Source organism: Drosophila grimshawi, unplaced genomic scaffold, assembly GCF_018153295.1.
Source record: "Drosophila grimshawi isolate 15287-2541.00 unplaced genomic scaffold, ASM1815329v1 contig_80, whole genome shotgun sequence".
NCBI classification, from domain to species: Eukaryota; Metazoa; Arthropoda; class Insecta; order Diptera; family Drosophilidae; genus Drosophila; species Drosophila grimshawi.
The window spans coordinates 756,270-774,149 of record NW_025063639.1 but is presented as its reverse complement, the minus strand read 5'-3'; the positions used below and the strand labels follow the sequence as shown (position 1 = coordinate 774,149).

At 33.8% G+C, this 17,880-nt stretch overlaps 3 protein-coding genes and 1 long non-coding RNA gene across 5 annotated transcripts; 1 reads left to right on the top strand and 3 right to left on the bottom strand.

Moving 5' to 3' along the window:
- Positions 1-4,721: 4,721 nt before the first annotated feature.
- LOC6570291 (RNA-binding protein MEX3B) lies at positions 4,722-8,541 on the bottom strand. Of its 2 annotated transcripts, none has more exons than XM_001996506.3 (4): positions 8,204-8,541; positions 7,828-8,045; positions 7,233-7,770; positions 4,722-6,375 (listed from the first exon to the last, which is right to left on the bottom strand). In XM_001996506.3, exons 3-4 carry the CDS (start codon positions 7,654-7,656, stop codon positions 4,799-4,801), a joined length of 2,001 nt encoding a protein of 666 aa, XP_001996542.1. In that variant the 5' UTR covers positions 7,657-7,770; positions 7,828-8,045; positions 8,204-8,541; the 3' UTR covers positions 4,722-4,798. The 2 variants fall into 2 exon arrangements, with proteins under 2 accessions (XP_001996542.1, XP_043071767.1); XM_043215832.1 differs by having other exon boundaries at positions 8,217-8,541.
- Positions 8,542-9,434: 893 nt separating this feature from the next.
- Positions 9,435-13,442, bottom strand: LOC6570292 (slo-interacting protein 1). Its single transcript, XM_032742004.1, has 6 exons — positions 13,276-13,442; positions 12,662-13,099; positions 12,245-12,604; positions 10,882-11,974; positions 10,591-10,817; positions 9,435-10,230 (listed from the first exon to the last, which is right to left on the bottom strand). Exons 1-6 carry the CDS (start codon positions 13,327-13,329, stop codon positions 9,880-9,882), a joined length of 2,523 nt encoding a protein of 840 aa, XP_032597895.1. The 5' UTR covers positions 13,330-13,442; the 3' UTR covers positions 9,435-9,879.
- A 224-nt stretch (positions 13,443-13,666) lies between these two features.
- On the top strand, positions 13,667-14,480 carry LOC116806072. Its single transcript, XR_004365519.1, has 2 exons — positions 13,667-13,927; positions 14,084-14,480. It is a non-coding gene; the product is annotated as an uncharacterized LOC116806072 (long non-coding RNA).
- Positions 13,988-16,510, bottom strand: LOC6570293 (growth/differentiation factor 8). The gene is made up of 3 exons (XM_001996508.3): positions 15,412-16,510; positions 14,533-14,975; positions 13,988-14,448 (listed from the first exon to the last, which is right to left on the bottom strand). Exons 1-3 carry the CDS (start codon positions 16,475-16,477, stop codon positions 14,080-14,082), a joined length of 1,878 nt encoding a protein of 625 aa, XP_001996544.2. The 5' UTR covers positions 16,478-16,510; the 3' UTR covers positions 13,988-14,079.
- Positions 16,511-17,880: the final 1,370 nt, after the last annotated feature.

The window sequence follows — 17,880 nt, the reverse complement described above, 5'->3', positions numbered from 1 at the left end:
TGTAAATGTGCTTTTACTATATATATACCTATATATAGTAAATATTTGTATATATATATATATATATATATATATATATATATAAATTACACAATCCACTTATCCTACTAAAGTAAACCGTAAATACCCAAAAATAAGAAAAAAAAAATGATTGGAAAAAAATGATTGGAAATTCAGCACATGTAAGCATCACAAATGTATACACTGATACTGCTACGTATCAGGTATATACATATAGCTTTCTGTTTGAGAAATGTTTGTGTGTACAGCTAACTAAGTAGTGGCAGCAAGTACTTAGATATTCCTCTCTCTCTCTCTCTCTATATATATATATATATATATATTTATATATATATATATATATATTTATATATATAAATATATATATATATATATATTTAACGTGAAGTGTAACTAACACATAGTACAATTATACCCAGAGCCAGAGTAAACGCATATTATATTATAATATATATACTTACCTAACACATAAGAGCAAATTAATTCATTGATTTGAGAAATATCCTTGCAAAAATCACCACAAAATACATGCTTACTTTTCACAGCTACGCGCTATTAAAGAGTATATAGAAGGAAGCACTTCCGTCCCCATAATTAATATAAGACTCAACTTCAATGCAATTATTTAACAAATAAAAACAATAAATAATTCATGATTCATCAACAAATCAAGCAGAAATAGTTTGTATAAAGCAGCAACTAAAACTAATACTATAAACAAAAGCAATTGTTATTATTATTAAACACTAATTAATTGTTTTTTTTTTTACGTTGCTACAATGGAAAGAATTGTCGATTTCGGGAACAGCCAGGCATATGTTTTGAAAAAGGAAATCGGAAATTGGAATTTTTAAATTAATTTAGATTTAAATTAACGTTTAACGTTTTGAAAATGGAAATCGTAATTTATAAATTAATTCAAATTTAAATAGACATATAAATAGAAATTTATTCACATCATTTATCGGACTTCAAATCTTCAAACTTTGCAAGGGTAATTAAATATTCGGCTTGGCCGAATCACAGCACGTTTGGTAAGTTGGCAAATGTAGAATTATTGGTTTCGGTGTCAGGGCATCATCATCATTACTTCATTATATTACTTCATAATATATATATATATATATATTTAGATGAAATCAAATCATTTCAAAAACACTATTTTATGTTTTATTCATTTAAAAATTAATATTTTCGTTAGTTCTAACTCGTCTATAGATCTAAACAGAAAATCTCTTAATGCAAACATAAGCAAATAAAAAAATCAGTTTTAAGGCCCAAGCAGAAAACCAACCACAAATTCAGAAAAAAAATATAAAAGTCAAGCTCAGTACATAAAATACTGTTATTATTTTATTTAATGACAAAAAACAACAAAAACAAATGTTTTATTTTCGGAATGGGTTCTGAAGATATGTCTTAATTGCAGCGGATCGTACAAGGATAGCATGTATATACATACATATATACCATTATCTGGATAAGGAACAAGGACATTTGCAAGCTGTAAATTTATTCAATTTCCATTTCTATTTGATTACTATCTGGTTCGTATAATAGTTGAAGCTATAAAGCCACGATCCGGATAAGGAACAAGGACAGGTAAGCGGAATACTCTTGCATTGTAGCATAAATTGTTGCAGTTTTAGCCACGTTCTGCATATATATATTTTCGGCCAGTGCTTTCGGTTCATTAAAAATAAATAAAAATAAAATTGGAGACGCCTTTGAATATTTTCGAAAAATTTTATTATATAACCATTTAGTGATACATATCTTTTGTATATATTTTTTATATAAAGTTAATTTTTTTTTATTTAATCGACATTAGTATTTGCTTAGTATTTGTTTAAAATTAATGTCGATTAAAGTTGTATTTATGAAATGTATTTTTAAGATATACTTTCTTACGAACACAATGCGGATATTTCACTATTGATAATACTATTATATATATATATATATATAATATTTATTTTCTGCTTTGTATTATGTATTTAATATAGACCTTACAAGTTTAATAAGAAACATTTATAAAATATTCGTTGTAAATATTTTAACCGCCATCTACAAATGCGATGTAAAAGCTTACATTCTGTGTAAAAAAATATTTTCATGCGGTTTTTTAAGTGTGTTGTGTGCATTTAGTACAATTAATTAATCGTAAACACCTCCATTTAATAATATTTTTAGTTATGAACAAATAAATATTCATAAATTGTTGGTAAGAGCAGATCAAACAAAGGAATGCTCAATGAAAGGAAAAAGGAGAAAAGCAATAAAGATTTTGCAAATAAAAATGGAAAATATAAAATAATAAATTTGCAGCAAATATATCGATATACATATTTAAAAAAAAGGAGAGATAAAGAAGAGATTTAAATAAATAAAAAAAAATTATTAAAGCCAATTTAATTACTTAAATATAAAAAAAGGGAAAAGCAAACAAAATGAATGACAGCAAATTTATATATATAAATAAATAAAAAGAAAAGTGAATAGTATGTAAGTAAATAAAAAATGAATGTTTTAAAGAGAAGTTAAAAAAAACCATGCTGTAAGAGGAAATTATAGCAAATTTAACTAAATAAAAAAGAAAGCATATTCGACTATATAAATAAATAAAAGGTTTTTTTGAGCAAACAAATCACAAATGAAAACAAATTACAGCAAATTCAACTATATTCAAAAATCAAATTAATAAAAGAGTTGTTAGCTTAAAAAAAAAGAAATCAGATTTAGCCCTTAAAAAAGATATATCAATTATTTAAATTTGATTTTAAATCCCGCAGAAGAAAAAGATGAACGATTAAGTAATCATTGATTAGTTGGAAAACTTTTCCATTTCCCATTTCGCCATTTTCCTCGTTGCCCCTTTCAGCGAACTTAGAATTTAATTTGCAATGCGTCTTTTTCTGAAGCCGAACACAAAATTGATGTGAATTTTATATATAATATTTGTTTAATGGATATTGTAAACTCTTTTTAATCATTTTTCTGTTTTTTTTTGTTCTCTAAACTCCATATAGTGTTTTCAGTTAATATATTATTTTAATATATATACAAATATATATATATATGTATATATATATATATATATATATATATATATATATATATAATGTATTATATATTTAAAACATAATTGTGTAAATATGTACGTTTTTGGTATCTTTTACATTGTACTAACTTACTGCATGTGATTAAGTAAGTTTTTCAATATTTTGCGCATTTTATTTTAATTATGTTCTTTATTTTTTTATTTTCTTTTTTATTCTCACTCATATTTTATTTTGTTCTACATTTTATTTTTTAGTTGTAAGAAAACGAGCAAACATAAATATGATGATAAAAAGGAAAATTAAATATTACAATAATATAATAAAATATATAAATTCATAATAATAATAATAATAATCAACTTTAATATTTAGTTTCTTGTTGGACTAGACTTTTGTTGTTCTTCTTTTTAAATAATACAATTTAGTCAAATAAATAATCTGATTTTCAGCGCAAGATATTCTTTTTCATTTTTGATCTTGTCAATATTAGATTGGCTATTTAATATATATATAAATATATAAGTCTTTTTTATTCACATTAAATAGTATGTATTTAAATTTCCGATTATTTCTATATATGCGTATGTATTTTGATGTATTGAATAAATAATATAATTTATATATATATATGTATATATATATATATATATATATATATATATATTTATTTATTTATGTATTTTTATGTAAATATTATGATTCACTTAAAATTACTGCCTATTTATCAGTCAACTTAGAATAGAAAATTATATATATTATATACTGACACACCGAGAGAGAGGAGCACAGATTTATGTATATATATATTTGGGTTATTCTTTTTGGTAATCGTATTTGACTAAAATGCTTGATTATATTTATATATAAATATATATATATATATATATATATATATATATATATAATTAAATGTGATCTAAAGTCTAAAAAGGGATTAAAACACGTCGCTTACATAGAATACTATGCCAGTTAAATAAACTAGAAAATATTTACATGCTTTCTGTCTCTTTGCCTGTTTGTCTTTATTTGCATGTTTTTGTTTGTTTTTTATTCCTGATTTAAATGCGTCAATTATTAATGTAAATATTGAATACGAAATCGTTTCACAACACTGCGCTGCAAGCGTATACATCTGCATTTAGCCAATGCATCAACCAGCCGCTGAAATGTTGCACTAAAGTATGGAACGTATGAATGTATGTATGTTATGTATGTATGTTATGTAAGCATATATGTATGTATTTACAGTTGCGCTCAAAATAATAGTAGCATTCTATAAAAATATGACTCATTTAATGGTATTTAAATCGAGATATCTTCAAAATTTACAAACTAACGAAAGATTCAATTTGGCAAAAGCAAAACAAATTATTTCGGAATGTTTTAAAATATTATTTTCCAAATACTAAATATAGTCCACATATAAGCGGCCATAATAAATAGTTATTTTTTTCAATTATTATTTAGCTGAGAAAACTGCTGCTACTCTAATAATGATCAATTTCAATAATTTCATAAAAATAATTAGCAAATAAATATAAAATTTTTTTTTTTAAATCTTTCACTATTCTAATAATGATCAGTTTCAATAATAAAAAATAAATAGCAAGTTAATAAATTCAAGGACAATTTAAATGTAAATGTTTACTTAAATTCAGTATTGATTTGTTTGTGTTTAAATTCAACTTTCCAATTTTTTGACCGCTGCTGTTTGCTTAGGCTAAAATGCGCATAGCGTGATAAACGATCGAATGGCAAATGGGACAAATGGATTCAATGGAGACACAAATCTGATTAGCGCAATCCATGCAGAACATGTTGTGTCCACAGGGCACCAAAGCCGTTGTCACTTCCCGTTCGTTGCACACAAAACACTCGCGATGCAACTTGTCCGCGCTCATACGTGACTGACTGTTAACGGTTGGATTACAGTTGCTGTTGCTGCTGTTACAGTTGCTGCTGCTGTTAAGTTTCAGGCTGTGCTCGGTTAACAGCGAGTCAGTTGGACTGATCGATGCACTCGGTGAACAGTTGGCAGCCGCTGTTACTATCTGTCTATCTGTCGTGGGCAGACTCCAAATACTGGGCGAGTCACCAATGCCTTCGTCCACATCAATTGAATCGTTTAAATTCTTCCATATGTTTAACAGTTCGGGCGGTGTATTAATGCTGCTATTGGCACTGTTATTGGTGCTCTTTGTGGACGCTGTTGAGGAGGCCGACGAACATGAGCGCGTCAACATGTTCGATGCAACAACAGTGGTTGCTGCAACTGTGGCTGTGGCTGCTGCTGGGCAAAATGTTAAACTTTTCGATGTGCGATATTTTGTGTGTTGCTGTTGTTGCTGCTGTTGTTGCTGCTGTTGTTGTTGCTGTTGTTGCTGTTGTTGCTGCTGTTGCTGTTGATCGTTCAACTCAGTAGGCAACAGTGAGAAATTTGAATCTGCTGCTGTTAGGCCTGTGGCTGATAAACCTGCTACTGCTGCTCCCGTTGCAGTTCCTGCAACTAGTTCCGAATTGGCAAAACAGCCAACTAAATTATGAACTGGCATATTTATGGAATTGTCGCCATAATTGGATATATCGTTCTTATAAATCGATGACAACAAATCGGAATTGAGATCATCGTTCAATATCTGACTCAGGGTGTTTATCGTATGCATTGCAGCAAATTCAGACGAATCCAATGATTCACTGCCAGCAACCGAGGCGTTCTCATTCAGGTGCCCAGCACTGTTGTTGTTGTTGCCGGTGCGCAATGCAATATGTGCTTCGATTTGTTTGCGTGCCGTTTCCACATTTTCCGGCAAACCGGTGACCTCAAAAATCGGTTCCTTTTCCCGCGAGGGGGTCACAATGTACGTTTGTGTCTCCTGCTGAATGTGCTTAATTGTTGCGCCTTTGGGACCGACAACGAGACCAACAACTCGATACGGCACGCGCACCTGTATCGTGATCTGACCGGGCAGACACGGCGGACCCGACTGAGCACGCGACACAATGCCAACGGCCAATGAAGATGAGCCGCCAACAGCTGTTGTTGTGCTGTTATTGCTGCTGTTATTCCCGCTGTTATTGCTGGTGCTGGTGCTATTGCAGTTGCTCGCTCCGTCAATCGAAGGTTTGCGCGACGCTCGTATCAAACTGAAATGATCGGCTGCCGAGAGTATTTCCCGTTTGGCCTTGTTCACGTCCTCCTTGCGACCGGTCACCACGAACACGGGCTCCTCTCCCCGTACCGGGGTCTTGATGTACGTGTTCGTCTTCGCCCGTAGGGCTTTTATCTTGCAACCTAGTTGATCAATTGATAATCATTTAATTTAGTTGGCAATAAGTTAATAAGAATTTTGTTTAGTAATCAACATACTAATAATAATTCAATTAATAAATTTTAAGTAAATTAAATAAATAAAATTCAATTTAGTAATCAACAAGTGAATAATTCAACTCAAAGTAAAAAACGAATCAATTAATATTAACTCAATTTTCAGTAATTAATCACTTTCAAATCAATTGATAATTGCATTTAATCATTAATAAAATAATAATTCAATTTAAAAATCATGCAATTAATTGTAATTCAATATTAAATACCTAATCAATTTTAAATACATTAATAATTTCATTTATTTTAATAGGCAATCAAAAAATAATTTTATTTCATATTTAATAAATAAATAAATCCATTTTAAATTATCAATAAATAAATAATAATTCAACTTTAATTAAGTAAAAATTAACAATAGTTTAATTTAACAATCAATTAATCAAATTTAATAATAATCAATTACTAAGTTAGAATTAATTCAATTTAAAATAGAGTTGCTAGCAAAACACACATCGAACGTTCGAACAAGTTTGTTAAAGAACACAGGCCAAGCATTTCTAGATGACGATCGCTGCATTATGTGCGATTTTCGTTGCAATAGGTGTATTGTAGTTGATCAGACATTTGCGGGGTAAATAATAGCATCACTCTGAAATTTTTTCTTATGAATAAGAAAAACAAAACAATATTTTTAAATATTGAGTTTTAATCTTTTTTCTCTCCCTTTCTTTTAATCAAAAAAACAAACTTTGAAAACATTTTTAGTGCGAGAGATGTTGCTATTATTTTGCCCTCAATTGTATGCTGTAAAATTAGCTTACCTTGTCTGCCTACGATTTCGGCAACATGTTCGGAACTTGGCACTGGAACACATTCGGTCATATTTTGTGACTTCTTCGATCTGTCCTCGAGTCCAACGCTGGGCATCAACAGACCCGAACTGCCGCTCGTCGCAAGCTCAGTTCGTGCAAAAGCAGCAGAGACAACATTTAACGAACCCAAATCGAATTCATGCTGCTGCTGCTGTTGTTGTTGTGCGCTGTAATTTTGATTGTTTGTCTCGCTTAAGCCGACCATTGTCAGTTCCAAGGCCAGCTGCAAGGTGCGCGGATCATCGGACAGTGGCAGTGGCTGCTGATGCTGATGCACTTTATTCACCTGCTCAATCATTTGATGCTGATTTAGTTTGCGCATTGAATCCGTCATATTAACATTAATGTTGATGTTGTTGAGCATTTGCGACATTTTCGAACACTAATAACACTGATTGTTGATTTCTTATATTGTCTTTTGATAGGATGCAACGAATAATGCCGACAGACAAATTGAACAATAATTATAACATCAACGGCATTTTCCCTTAATTTAAATAATTTATATTATTATTTTTTTTATATTATTTTTATTTTAACTCACCACTTGTCGCCCATGCGCCATTCTCATTTTCGAGTATTTTGTTTATTTTCAGCTAAAATGCTCTTTATGATATTCCATTCGAAACCGTGATTCAATTTCCGTGTAAACGAAAATTATGCATGTGTTGTGTGTATATAGCGATCTAGACTTTACACGTATACATACACACATACGCTGATTTGGCATTTGCCTTTGGATTCCTCTTCTGCTTCTTTTTTCTGCAAGAGACAAAAATACAGAAATGCATTTGGTATACATACTCACACACACGCATCTGCGTGCGATTACATGTATAGGCATGCACATAGATAAACACATACACACACACAGGCAGACTAAACAATAACATAAAAGGAAAAAAATAAATGGTGCTTACTTTACAAAGCTACCTGTTTTTGTAGACCGTTCACTTTATTTATTCTATTATTTGGCATTTTATTTTTTTTGACGTATGTGTAAATCATTTTTGAGCATTTTTTGGCCATTCCCGTTTTAGCCGCGTTGCTTCCGTATACACATATATAATATATATTTCTGCGTTCTCTGCTTCTTCTTCACGTTGAACAACCCCTAACAAGGCTTGTGTCACTCACCCTGCCACTTCTCGCTCTCTCTTTTTCTCTATCTCTCATTTTTATACCCGCTCCCTCACCATCTACAACATATCCTTTCTTAAATGTGTATGCACATATGTATATGTATGTATGTGTGGCTGCTTTTTGCTAAAAAAAATATTCAGCTTTGAATGCTTCAGCATTAATTTTAGTTCGCAGTTAAAAACAGACACACACACAAAACCAATTTACACAGTGACACACACACATAAGCTGTGCATATCTATACAGTTGCTTGCGTCAGGATCGCCAGCCACGCCTCGTCATTTGTAGAGCATAGGATATCTATACACACACACACACACACGCATGTACATATGTAAAATGCACAAACAATTTCGACAACACCCCACACAACACACGCAGTAGATTGCTTACTATTTCCGTCTTAATATTGTTTTAATTTTTAATATTTTTTGTATATTTTTGCCGGCTGCGGAATTAATTTTTTTTGCCGGCTTCACAAATTAGCATACACATTTAACATGTATCGAATGTTGGTGAAACAGACACACCTAACAGGACGCTAGCAGCGCACACACAACAGCCATGTTAACAACTGTTTAGCAGCTGCTGTTGAGTTTATATTAAGGCCAAACGGTTAGCCAATTTGAGTAATTGCGTTACGTAGCGCTAGTTGCGCAGCTACGTTACGCAAATCGTTTTGGTTTTTATAAATAAAATTCAATTGATAATTAATTAAATAATGAAAAGCATGCATAGCCTCAAGTTGAAATCTGTAGGATTTCATAGTCTGTTGTATAAATTTAAGTAAGTTTAACGTAAGATAAATTTTCAATCTACATAGGCCGATATTTGCAAATTTAACGTAGTGTATCTCAATCTTTTGTTTAAATCTGTTGGCTACGTAGACCTCTTATCGCTCTTATTGAATATTATTTTTGATGCTTTTTCTAACTCGGAAATCAGTATTTAAATAGTAATTTATTATTACTAATTCCAAATACTACTAAAATAAAATAAAGGCACACGTTTCAAATGACTGCAACACTGGCAAAATGTAATATATATTTATTCGAAACTAGATTTGTAGACAACACACTTAACATTAGTGATAATCGAGCTATGTATGTCAAATGTATTTTATGTGTACCTAAGGTTAATGCGAAAGTAGGAGGAAATGTTCGTTCTTGTTTGAATTACAAAATAATACTTGCAGAGTTGCCACACTATTTTAAGACTTTTTTAAAGCCAAAGATCCTGCTTAAAAACAATTGCATATTTGGTTTCCATTTGATAATCTATTTTTATATTTATACGAGTAATACTTTTTCTTGTGAAACCCGGCATTTTTTCTTTTCATTTTCTTTTTGGATACGTATTTATGGCGATAGCCATTGCATATATATTAATAACATATAAAGTAAATTCATTCTACAGTGGATTTGAAAGGGCTGTAAAGCTAATTACACAGTAGTTATTGCTGCTGATGCTGTTGTTGCTGCTGTTGCTGCAGCAGCTGTTGCTGCTGATGATGACGTCTTTCACGTGCTCTTTCTATGTGTCGCTTACGTTCCTCTTTCGTCCAATAGCGTCCGATCTTCACCTCTGATATTGTGTCATCTTCTGTTGTGGTCAACTCGCTGTTACGTATACTCTTACGTATGCCAACGCTTACGTTATTGCGCACTGGTCGCTTCACAATATAACGGGTGCCATCTGGTCGTCGTTTTACCTTCCACACCATCGGTATCTCTTCGGTAACATTCTCTGTGGTGACTAGGATCGAACTTGACTTCAGTGGCACTGTGGCAGTTTTATTTGCAACCTGGGCGAATTTAAAATGAATAATAAAAATAAAATGTATTTTTATCAGTTGTGCCTGTAAAAAAGGTAACAGGCAGCACTACGTTGGATCATTTGGCGTTGCCAGAAAGTGCGGACAGTCATCGTTAAAATAATAAAAATAAAATGCAGGATACGAATTAATACAAATTAATTAATTAAATACTCTACAAGCCTGCAAACGGAAACCCAACTTATTTACCCATTAATAGTAACAACAATAAACTTCAAAATTAAGATGCGATTCCATAGTACTCAGCTTAACAGCGTTAGCAAGCAAATGATTCGATCGGTTGTCGTTAAGTAGCAAGGAATCGTTGAGATTTGCACAATTTTCAATTACCTCCTGACTGCTCACAAAATGATAGCGACTCAAATTGGGAGCATTAAATTGTGGACATTGAGCCAGTTGCTCATCTGCTGCTGCTGCTGCTGTTGCAGTTGTTGTTCCGGCTGCCGTTGCTGCTGTTGCTCCTGTTGTTATTGCTTTGGCTCGCATTAGTTTCGAGTCCTGCTTGAGCGGAAACGGAAGCGAGTCATCTCCACAGACTTTACTCAAAATGGCAGCATCTGCAATTGAGGAGACAAATAAGTTGAATAAAGTCAAATATATATTATTTATAATATAATATACCACTGGGCGTATTTTGTTGTAAGCGAGGCGTTGTTTTGTTGCCAAAAGGCAACATTAAAATGTTGCCAATTGGACTTGTGATGAGATTATTATCAGTGGCAGGCTGTTGTTGGCCTGCAACTATTGGAACTGAATCTAGTTCGATATTATTGGCGCCATTTTGTTGCTGTTGTTGCTGGCGAGGCGAGGCGCTGTTATTGGAACCACCCGTATTATAGGCACTTGATGAATTCTCCAGTTCCTCGTGTTGATGCAATAGCTGATTGTGATGCAACAGCTGATGTTGCTGTAGCTGCTGCTGTTGCTGTTGATGATTGCTGATGATCATTTCCGGTTCGATATTTGTGGCTGCTCCACTGCTGCTGGAACCACTCGTATTTGTTGTGATTCCGCTGCGCAACGTGTAAACTCGATGCGATGAGGAAATGCGATTCTTTTGCTGTTTATTATTATTAGTGGAGAAACTCGAGCGACTTGCCAAAGTGTGTACGTTGCGTGGCTGCGATTTAATACCCAGCCATTGTGCCACACGCTGTGTTTGCTGTTGCATCTCCAGAATATCCGTTTCGGCAGAGCATGACCCCAGGGCTGTCATATAATTGGAACTTTGATATGGAGAACAGTAGAGTGGTTCTGTTTCCGTTTCCGTTTCATCTTCGGGTATCGTTTCGTAAATATGTTCGCTCTCATCGTAATCATATAGTTTCGCTTTTGGAGCCCTTTGCACCAATGCCGCTGGCGGCGGCGGTTGGCTTTTAACCAACATTGTTTGATTTGCATTGCGCGCCTTTGTCTTATCGCTGGTTGGAACTTTCTTCATCGATATTTCGGCATTTGCTTTCTTGTTAGTTTTGGACGTTGAACTGGTTCCGGTTATTAGTTCGATCACCGGTTTGATTGACTGGCGTTGTGTTAGCAGCACTTTGTCTAATTTATCGACAACATTTGTGTAGTCATCGGTAAGGAAACTATTCGCATATTCAAAATTACTATCCATATCTTCTTCTTCATCGTCTTCATCGTCATCAACGTCAACGTCAACGTCATCATCATCCTCGTCCTCGTCCACAATCTCATCATCGTCATCGTCATCCTGGAAAATAAATTAATTGCTTAATATATATAACATAAATTAAATTCAGGAAAATCGAATTGTCCTTTGAATCAGTTCGCTTGAGCTGCTCGGCTAACTGCACTTAGGTGAAATTACTGCTTACTTAACCTAATGAACGTTAAGTGCGTTCGATCAGCGAACTTGAATGAACTAAGTGAGCGAGTGAACGAACTAAATGAATGAATAAACGCTCAAAATGAGCGACTTCTTTCAACTGATCCATTATTTTTATTTTACTCGTTAACTCACCGGATATAAAAGTCGACTGACCAGCAACGTGATTGCAATATTATTTTCGGCAATTTGCGTTTCGGCTTGCTTTCGACTTTTCGTATCTATGCCATTGATGCGTAGTATTTGATCGCCACGCCGCAGGCGACCATCTCTATACGCAATGCTCTCCGGCTTAATATCACTAATGAACACATCCTCACACACATCTACATCCGCTTCCGCATCTACTTCCGCAGCGCCATCAGTTGTTTTCTCTTTGTATATCACAGGCTTAATACATTCAACGCTGTTCTTGATGGCCAAGAATCCATTGTTGCAACAAACACTCAATCCAATTGGATCACTTGCCGATTCGCTTTTCACCAGCGTCACTTCCTGCAAAAGAAAGTAAACAAACTTGAGTGAGAAAGAGCGAAAGAGACTAAAACTCACCTCAATATCGATTTCCGGCTCCAGGCATTGTTCGAACAGATGATGTTCGCGCTCGATAAAATGATCGGCTATCGTTTGAGCTAGTTTATTGTTGTGATCGGAACGCGCGCGATTCTTTTTCAAATCGACAAAATCCTCAATCGTCTGCGTCTCCTTTGTTGCCGACGAAGGCCCAGCATTGAATGAGCGCAGACTTAAAATGATTTGATTCCGTGCTGCTGCTGGCAGTGATAGTATCGCATTCGTATTGCTGGTCACCTTTGTTGTTGACATTTGCGCATGCTGGTCATCTTTGGCCGCATCGACGTCATCAGCACTAATCGAATTTCTTTCTTTGTTTTGCTTGCGACATAATTCAACAACAAGATTTTCTTTTGCTTGAAGGAACATTTGAACCGCTTCATAATTGGACAATGATGTAATATCGCTGCCATTTAGCTGCAATTAATCACAAATAAATAACAAAAAATAAGGCGAAAACTGTGTACATGCATGCCTACATGAACATACACACATTCACATACACCACACCAATGCACACACACAGATACAAAACGAATACTGTTTAAGGTGATGGGGAAAAGGAGGGGTATTTCAGTCGTCGCTTAACGCACCTTTAGCACAACATAGTCCAATTCAACAACATCAACACAGTTATTCGAGCACATATTGTATAACAAATTACATATTAGATGGCCCCGTTTTTTCAGTTCGTTGCCAGAAATTTACACGCACACAATAGAAATACAGACATCGCTGAATTCGCCGAGACTGTGTGACCAGTGTAACGTTTCGTGTAAAACGGCAAAATTAATATTGATTAACCAATAAAAATACTATAAACGAAAATGTACATTTAAATAAATATTTATGTACAAATATATGGTCACTCGGGTATGTGCTCGTTTAATGCCAATAAAAACATATGGTCACTCCAGTAATAATATATGCTGCTCTTATACCAGTAAAAACAGTCATTCCAGTAATAGTAAAAGCTTCTTCCAGTAAATATATTTGGTCACTCTAAATATTGAATTGTGGCAATTATTATTCATTGCCATAAAAAATTAAAAAAAATGACAAAATAAAAAAACTGGACACACTTATTAGGTTATTTACAAATTGAGACCCTTAAAATTGAACCTTTACGCAGTTATTTACATTTAAATTTTACTTGTCAAAAAAGAAATGCCAAAAATAAAAAACAAGCAAATAAAATTAATTAATTAGCGACAACTAGATGCGATGTAAACAAACATATTACAGGTACATTTCTAACGTATTTATGTATATGTATGTGTGTGTATGTATGTACATAACTATGCATATGTATGAATGTACCTAAGTATATATATATATATATATATATATGCGGGTGTTTGGTGTGTTGGTAAATGCATAATTTGAAAATGAATTTTTTAGGAACAGCTGCAACCCTCAACGGACATATTTGGTATAACACTCAGCACTAGATTGTGATTATCATCGAAATATAATAAGCTTAAGGAACTCATTTTGGTTGGTGAACAACATGGCGTCGCCGACGTTGTCAGTGCCGTTATGTGCGTATGCGGATATTGTTCCAAATAACCCACACGACAATCACCGCTGCAAAAGTAGGCATCGAATGATGTTGGCGCCACCACAAAATGCCAACCGAAACTGGTGAAATTCACCTTGAGCGGATAACGGCAACAGCGCATATCGTGATCACTTTCCGTGCAGTCCATGAAAACGCTGCGTTTCCGTCGGTTCTTCTTCTTCGTGCCGATTTCAATGTGAACGGTCTGTGTGTGAGAGATATATTTATCGATAAGTATTTGTTTGTATTTACTCGATTATGGATAAGTATTTAAATTTATATATTTTACCAGTGGATTTTTACTGCTTGCATCGTTGTCCATTGTCACAATCAAGGGTCGCATCCAAGGATCGACGCCTTTGATGAGTAGTTCCTGTGTTTGATTTGTGGCCGTCATTTGCCCGACGGCACCAAAAAGCGGCTTCAAATCGACATTAACCCATTGTCCCTGACCAGAGGGTATTTTGTGGCGAAATTCAAACATTTTCGCCTTGTGCGTATAATTACTGCTATTCGTGCGCCGAATCGGCCGATGTAATGCGACTATAATATCCTGATTCTGTTTGGCATCGGAAAACTCTTCAAGGATTTTGGGTTGATGGCTGCGAATCCAATCGAAACCACGCAAATATAAATGGAGCGTCACATATGAGATATCTGAGTAGCCTGTATCGATTTTAAAGCGTAGCACATCCGATTTGCGATTATGGCGCAGGTGTGGCTCCTTGTGTTCTAAATACAAATTAAGGAACAATAAAAGTAATTAGCAGTTGTTCCTACTGAGAGGCGAAAAAGGGTTAAAGTAGTAGTTATATATCAGTGAGCAAATGATGTCGCTCGATACATTAATCAAAAGTTAATAGTTATCAGAGCAAGCAACTTGCAATAAAAAACCGAAGTTTAAGATATGCTTTCAGCCAAGTTGGCAAAGTAGTTACATAGCATCGAGAATTTGAAACAATGCACATAAATAAAGCAAGCAGCCTGCAGTCAGATTGCCAATGTTTAAGACTCGCTTTTTACAAAGCAGTTCCGTAGCAATAAGCAAATGATACAATCCAATTAAATATACACGCATCGATATAAAAGCAAACAGACTGCATGGAGGGTGTGCAAGCTTCTTCTATAAAAATATATATTTATATTAATTTATGTGCATTTTACTTACGTTCTGGAAACACATATATGCTGCTGATGTGCGAAAGAATGCTCTCCTGTTCGCCATTATCTCCATAAGCATCCACAGCTCCATTCAATGTATAATCACTGTCGAATTTTCGATGCTCATCGAAATTAAAATTTTGAATAAATGGTAAATAATCCTTGAAAGCATTCGTATCGTCAGCCTGCATTTCAGACGATGAATTTTCAAGCGATGCTGTTGGATTTTCAGTGTTGGGTAACGTTTGATCAATTGTCCTTTTTTTTGTTGTGCTTAAAATGGATGCATTGTAGGTTTTATAGAAATTCTCCAAGATATTCTGTGGCACTGCGATGGGTTTGGTTATGTTCGGCAGACGCTTCAAATTCAAACGCATTAAAATGTGAATTTTTATCGATTCGAGACTGTCCTGCTTGGCCTTCTCGCGCAGTTGACGTTGTAGAACACTGTCACCGCTAATTAAACTGTTGCGACTCATACTAACCGCTGGCAGAGCAAAATTTGCTGCTGACAGCTCGAGTCCTGCTTTGCTACTGACGATGCGTCGATTCGACACCTGCGATTCTCGCAGCTCGCTCGGTTCGTTAAGCTCTCGCTGCTCGTTCGGTTCGTTAAGCTCGCTTTGCTCGCTTTGCTCGCTCTGCTCGTTCGTCAGGTTTGCAAGTGTGTGTGTCACATTATAATTGTCAGCTTCGCTTAATGAAAGCGTGCTAAAAGCATTGCTTGCGCCTCTCTCCACACCACCCACTTTCGTTGCAGTCGGCGTCGCCTGATGATTGTTTACATCTTGTGCCGTAGTTAACAGCAAAAGCATTGACATCAGAATTATGGTCGCATAGCGAACAACTAACATACGCAGGCGCCAGCTACTGTTATGCAGATGTTGTCGTTGCTGCGGACGTCGGCAGCAGCAGCGCTCGCTATTCGAATTCGATGTCGAAGTCTTAGCAGGATGTGCTGTATCGTCGTCCATTTGTATGTAGAACTGATCGACAAATTTTGTGCAGCTTTTCGATTTCGAAGGTAATCGCTTGTTTTGTTCTGGTCTTTTGCTCAATAATTTGGCAGACATATTTTTTTGAATTTGTATTGTGTTTGTTATTGCTGAAATGAATAAGATTAGATATGAGCGCTTTTTTAATTTAATTTTTAATTTATTATAAAAATCGATTTAATTTATTTATAATTTTCCAATCAGATTTGCAAATGGACCCTCGAGAATAGTTCGATCAACCCTCGCCAGAATTTGACATAGGCCATGTTCGAAACGTATTCCAGCATTAGCTTTTTTTTTATTGCGAAATTTAGGCTTTTTTCAAGATGTGCTACAGTTGCAGGTGAAATAATAGCACTACTCTAGGACAATTTTTATTATGGTGTATGTATAAATAATATATAATCTAAATGAACAAATAATATTATGATAATATTACTATTAAATTAAAATATAAAATAATATATAAATAAATTGAAAACGTATTCATAAGTTGCTTAAGCTCTTATAAATATTTCTTGTGCGAGTGATGCTATTATTATGACCGCAATTGTATTTAGTTGGCGAGTCTATTTTAATATATGTGTATTAAGTTAAATAAGTAAATAGTAAGTAAATATATAAAAGTAGCGTTGCTTATTAATTTATTTAAGATAATTATTTAATTAATGAAAGTATTTTTTATTTTTTTATATTTACTATTTTAATTATGATTTATTATTTAGCTAATGTATAATAATTAATAATTTTTTTATTCTGATTTTAATTATTATTCATTGTCTACTATTGAAATAATTAAATTAAAACTAATAATTATTTTAATATTTTAATCGTTATTTTATTATGTTTTTTATTTTTATTATTTCAATTATGATTTAATTAATGAAAACTAATTAATAATTAGAAACTAATATTTCACTTGTGCTATTTAAGTGTCCACAGCTGGACATACATAACACATTAACATTACTGTAAATATGTATGTGTACGTGTATGTGTGTTTGTGCACTCACCAGAGATTTTCTTATCCAAGTAAGACCAATCAGCAATCAGCAGCCACAATCACTTTAACAGTTTCAATCTCAGCATATTCTGTTATATTTAATGTTATTGTTCACTTTGCATAATATATAAATACATATATATCCATATATATATTTAGACTTTATTTCAAGTACAATGCATTTTTTGCTCAAGTTGAAGCCGGCGGACGACGACGACTTTTTATTTATTTAATGCCGAATTTAATAAATTCTGTGTGATAACAGACATACAGACATACAGATGTATGTGTGTGTGTAGATATTCACTCTCACTTTGGGCACTGTTGTTGTTGCTGTTCTTTCTCTGTTAGCAATAGCAGCGCAGCAACAGCGACGTCAGCAGCAGTCGCATTCATTGTTGTAGTTTTTTTCGCGCTTGTTTATTCTCTGAAATTGCAATGCTTCAATGTACACATACACACACACATATGCATAAGT